Raw genomic sequence first — 6000 nt, 5'->3', positions numbered from 1 at the left:
AATCATGCACTACATAGACATTATTTGATCTTTTACCGGACATTTGTAAGATAAAATTGAAGTTTGGTATGCTATAGTTTTATTTCTTGAACATGACACTTTGCAGATGCTATTGCTTATAGATACAAACCAAGTAATTACGTCCACTAGGATCAGTATGCAAGGTATAGTAGGATCTGTTGAAGGGGATGTGGCTTATAATATGGTTACTTCTCCTGAATAATAGTTTTCCTTTTCACATAAAAAAAATGAACTGTGGTATGAACTTGTTCATCCTTTGAGTTTGGCAAGTAAATTGCAAGGGGAAAAAAAACAAGGAGATAAGAAATTGATCCGTCATCTTTTCCATTCCAAAACCAATAAACCTGATGAAGAGGATTGATCAATCCTCGAAGGATCTATTAACTTACATGTTTCAAATTGCACAGTTGATTCCCCTGGATCCAATAGGAAATTCTGTCAGATGTACAAATTATCAAAGAATGATAGATATTAACAATAAGAACAAATGACTAATGTGAATTAGTTTCCATGGTTCTCTTTCACTTCTGAGTTCCTTGTCTGTCGAGCAGGACTTCTTGGAGTAACTATTCCCACCTCCTTATTAGCAATGGATTCATCTGACTGGCTGAAATTTCTCTCCTTCAAGAGATTATTATTTCCCATTACTGGCCTCATTGCTCGCGGCAATTTTAGAGGAACTTCTGGCTCCATCGTACTTTTCTCTGGCTTCTGTGGGGCTTCAGTGGTCTCTGGTAGGTTGGAAGGTGGCGTCTCTGGAACAAGCTGAATGACAGATCTTCGCCATTTTTTCCTCTGGTTTGGCTTTGGTGCATTTGGCTTGGCCTGCATGCGTGATAAAAAATACACCAAAGAAATCAATATGGTAATCCGAAGAATGATAAAATGAAAAGCGGGTCCTATTACTTCCATTACAAAATTATAAATGGACTGTAATGACGCAGAGAATAGCAATGTAAACATGGAGATTGTAAATAACCATTTCATTTTTGTTGGATGGGAAGGTTGTAATAACCACTTTATCTTTGTTAGCATGGCAAGGCAAAAAAAAATACAGCCCAGAATGCATGTGGGAACAAAAGTATAAAACAAGATAATGGGAATTGATTGTTCAGCACTTAGATTAACTAAAAGAAAATTCTACTCACTGGCATGGCCAAATTTTCTTTTATTTCATCTGTGCTAAACAATAAATTCCCATTATCTTGTATAAAAAGCGGATTATTGTGCATAGAAAATCAAGAGCTGTCTTTTGAGATATGTTGTCATCCACATATCTCTAATTATTCATTTGGTGTGGTGGTAACATATTCTGTGCAAATTAATGAGAAACAAACAAACTTCTCTTCAAGTCCGAAGATCTTGGCAAAATTACACAAATATGGTTGTCAGTGTTCACTGTAAAGAATTATACAGAATACATGGTGTAGGTATTTGTGTCCAGCATCAATGTGGTGTCTGATCCCAAAAATTTTTGGAAAAATGAAGTGTCCTAATTACATGGTCAAAAGTAATGTACACTTAAAAGTGAGAGGACATACCAGTGAGTTCCCAATGTCAGATAGTGCTTTCCTCTGTGTTCCACGATCTTCATTTACCTCAACAGGCTTATCAGATAATGCATTCTGAAGAAGCATTGCCCCGTGAGATACAAGAACCTTAGTCCTCTCAATTTCGTTGGTTCCAATACTGCACATGTCACCTTCAGCCCTTTCAGATAGAGATTGGTCACCCAGTTCCTTGTTTATTAATTCAGCCTCTCTATTTGAGCATTTAATCGGCTCACACCCACATGATTCACCACATGTGCCATTAGCAGCCCGACATTCACATTTTGGAGTTTTACATAATGATCTTTTAGAACAGGAGCAACATATGATTGATGAAGTGTTCATAGTTTTACAATTTGTTTCATTGCTCGAGGACTCTGAGCTCAAGTTTTCTGGAACTCTGACATCTACATGATGGGATGCTACTAATTGAGCTCTAGATGACCTCCTCTTAACTGGTCTTTTTACAGAGTTTACCCACTCATCGTCAATGGCCTCAGATTCAGAGCCTTCTGACTCAGACGTGTCCATGTCCTCCAATAATTCGTTGCTATTTCTGCTCAAGCTAAAGATACTGGAGTTGCGGGGTCCCTTGAGCAAAGCAGATGGAGTATTCAGTTCATTGAAATGATCATAACCATAATGAGAATAACAAATCAAATAGGATAAATAAATTTTAGTCAGCGGTAGCCAACTAAAGTAATTCTACTATTTGTTATAATAGCTAGACTACTTAATGTCGTGGATATCCAAGCTTTTTAAACTCGGAACTGGGTATGGAATTGGTCTTCATCAATCGACTCAATTCCAAGTTGATTTGTCCTGAAATCACCTGGAAAATCGGCTGTGAATCGCTGCTCAGTCAGAATCGGTCAGACTTTCCTTGACTCTACCCAACGCAGTCAGACTCAATACACATAGAATCCAGTTTAATCGGAATCGGCAGGGGTTGACTCGGCCAATTCAACAGATTCTAATCTTAGTTTTAAAACCACAGAGATATTTAATAAGAAAACAATATCATAAATGATCTACATAGCACAAACATAATTGAGAGGGATGGTACCTGGCGGAAGTCATATACATGTCCATCTCTAGTGCTTGGGATTTGGACCCCGAAATTTGACATATTCTCCATGGTGTTGTTCGTTAAAGTCAACTTCTGTTTCAGGTTACCGTGCAAACCAAAGTACCAGTCAGCATAGTGTATAATGGAGTATAATGACAAGAAAAATGGACAAGGTTAGAGCAATAAAAAGCTGCAATTGCAAACAGCATTGCTTTTAGGGAAAAACAAAGTAGATTTTAAGTAGCAACAGATGAAGACGGGGTTTGATCCCAAAACATGGGTACAAGTAGCAAGGGGCCAACAGCAGCTCTGCTTCCAGCCTTCCACCTTTGCAGAGAAAGATACTTTTCTCATTGTACAGTAACACTGATCTCCATGGAGTAGATATTGATAATAATGAACATGCACGTAGACAGCGAAAGAACAGTAATAAACAATATTGGAGGTTTCCTTGAACATCAAAGTAAATTAGTATGCTCATTTTTCACTAAGATGTGCAGTTGTGGATATCACTGTTTTTGTTGCCATCAGTATTTTAAGACCCAGCTTGGAATAAGAGGTTAAACTTGTAGATTCGTCATCTTGTCAATAAAAGGGGTTTATCAATCCTCCTAACCCATCTACTAGTCAAGACCTTTTGACCCAAGCTCTGGAAGGGTCAAATTGTTAACTAACTCGCCATCTGGACCTACCTATGTGATGATATTATGATACATTTTACATAAAGCATTAAAAATCATACTTGCAGAATGCATTTAGATGTCATATTCAGTTCTATTCTTGTTGTCAATCATAATACATATATGCCTATTATTATCACTTCTCCAAATGTAATTTTAGGCACACTCGTATTTTTATGCTTTTCAATCTGAATTGTGATGCAGATTCATCACCCAAATGGACTTATTTTATTAGCAATGAGTCTAGGGTTGGATTATATACATATTGGGCTTTTGAGCCCATGAGTTTTCTATGTAATAGGCTACTTTTATGGGCTTAAAATATGGGTAATAAGGTTACATACGGGATTAGTTAGTAGATTTCTTTCTATTTGGTTAGTGGTCATGTGATCATGTGATTTGGTTAAGTGGTCATGTGACTATTTAATTGTTACTTAAGTTGGGCTGGATTAGGACTTTATAAGTCCAGCCATGTTTTGAGTCTATTTCCTTTAGTATTTCAGTTTACTAGTCAGTTTAAGTTATCTAATAGGTTAAGGATTGGGTTAGGCCTTTACTTTTTAGAGTAGGAGTCTATTTTTGAGTCTTTTATATAAGGTTGTAAGGTGGGCAAGCATGGAAGACGAATTTGATTAATGAAAAAGCTTTTGTTGCTTCTTCTCCATTAAAGATTTGTCTTGTGTTTGATCAAGGCTGGTAGGATTGGTGTTTGGTCCAATCGACACCTTGCGGTGTGAAGCCTAGGTGGATCGTTTGAAGGAACTGGTGTTTGATCTGATTGATACCTTGCAGTGGGAAGCCCGGGTGGTTCAAATTGGTTATTTGTTTTCTCCATTGTTGTTACGTTCAAGTTCTACATTCAAGTTCTGATTTCAAGAGTGATTCTATAGCATCAAGCACTGTTCAAGTGTACAACAACACCCCAAGTTTGATCCAATCTGTTCTTCATCCACAAGTAAGTCTAGAACTGAAAACCTAAAACTATTCTTCTTCATTTCTAAAAGATCATACTCAAGGTGATTTTCGCGAGAATTCTGCCCAACCAAATCTAACCGTTAGAACCTGCTAAAATTTTGATCTAATCTTCCTCAAACCCTGAAAGATACTCGATCCAAATTTCATTACCATCCACCCATCCTATTGTCTGAAATTACACTTTTACCCCTCTCTCCTATCTCTACTAGGAAACCTCCATAACTCCAGATTTAACAATCTGATTTAGCCGTAACTTTCAGCATATATTCCCCTCCACCCTATCCACACTCAACCTAAATATTAAGCCCATTAAACCACCTGATTTTCTATTATTATAAACCCTAGATTCCATCATCTTCCACCTTTCAAAACCCTAAACCTAACTTGCTGCCAATTCATTCCAGCACACATTCCTCCATCGAAACTTAAAGTAACCTTCATTGATAGACTTCCCTACATTTGCCTAGCATAACTACACCTCAAATCCTAACCCTAATTTTGACCAAGAATCATATTTTGCCCAATTTGGACTACTAGTTCATATCAGATCATGCTGTACTGGTTCCTAGTTGGTCTCCTACCAATCTAGGACTACATTAAATAGTCTCATTCCTTATCTGTTCATTGAAAGGTATTTATTGTGTATGCCCATACCAACACAAATGACTTCCTCTCAGCATATCGTTTATTGGAGCTACGCCTAAATTACCTATAATTTGCTCATTCCTTGTTTTATCTTTTCTAGTTTTACCAAATGTATCCTTAATATTCCAAGCAAAAAAGTGTATGTAGCTACTTTCTGGAAAGATAATATGCATTGTTTACGATTTAGGACCTAACTATATCACATAAAAACAACAGAAAACAACAAGTCACTTAATTGTAATTAAAATATACCAAATGATGGCTACCATAGATCAAAAACCAAATTATACAGCCTGAAACCAGAATTATGGATCAAGATTTCGTGAAATGTTTTGATTTCAACAGCTGTCAAAACAAAATGCATTGTGATACAAGAAAATGTACAGATTTCTGTAGCAATTTCGGTGAAAACACCGAAACTTCAGTCCAATATCTCGTTTTGCCGAAATATTGGTCAAAACATTACATTCAATAACTAATAAAACCTGTGTTTCAAACGAAATGGGTTAAAACTTTGACCTACTTCACAGGTTTCTCCAGTTACGACAGGAAACCTTCCAAAATTTCCTGTGTTTTGAGATTTTTTGCCAAATCACTCTCCTACAAGCATGGAACAAATATTTTGGACAGTAGAGAAATGCATTGGAAGCGACAATGTTCTATGTAGTTGGAAGATTTGCGTAAGATCCAATATTGGAGGTATATTACTTTTCTTAAATATCATTATTTTTTTTTTGTGCAAAAAATAGGGTAATTACTTGGTTGATGGCCTTCAATTTTTTATATGTTACACATTGTAGCCTGATCTACGACTTCACGGAACCGGAATTTATTTTCTGTTTTAAAAATAGTTTTTATTTCCTTTAAAAAAATTTGATTTTCTTGCAATAAAATTTGATTAAAAAAAAATGGATAAGACTAAGTGTTTAGGGCTCAATTTTATATATGTTAGACATTGTTAGCCGATTTATGGCCTCACGGAGTCTATGTTAGACACTGTTAGGTGATTTATGGCCTCACAGAGTCCTTTTCTGTAAAAGAAAATTAATTCTTTTAATTT

General features: G+C 36.2%; 1 protein-coding gene across 2 annotated transcripts in view; it reads right to left on the bottom strand.

Annotated features, from left to right (window-relative positions):
• Nucleotides 1-319: 319 nt before the first annotated feature.
• The window catches only part of LOC122662330 (kinesin-like protein KIN-4C), a 56176-nt gene continuing 50495 nt past the window's right edge, over nucleotides 320-6000 (bottom strand). For both annotated transcript variants that reach the window (XM_043857926.1, XM_043857928.1), the window contains exons 26-28: nucleotides 2638-2733; nucleotides 1563-2162; nucleotides 320-846 (exon numbers count right to left, since the gene is read on the bottom strand). In XM_043857926.1, coding sequence (XP_043713861.1) covers nucleotides 523-846; nucleotides 1563-2162; nucleotides 2638-2733 — 1020 coding nt within the window. In that variant the 3' untranslated portion in view covers nucleotides 320-522. The remainder of the gene's footprint in view (nucleotides 847-1562; nucleotides 2163-2637; nucleotides 2734-6000) is intronic.

This window comes from Telopea speciosissima, chromosome 5 (genome assembly GCF_018873765.1).
Source record: "Telopea speciosissima isolate NSW1024214 ecotype Mountain lineage chromosome 5, Tspe_v1, whole genome shotgun sequence".
In the NCBI taxonomy this organism is placed as follows: Eukaryota; Viridiplantae; Streptophyta; class Magnoliopsida; order Proteales; family Proteaceae; genus Telopea; species Telopea speciosissima.
Note: the sequence above shows the minus strand (reverse complement) of the source record. Positions and strands in the feature narration are given on the sequence as shown.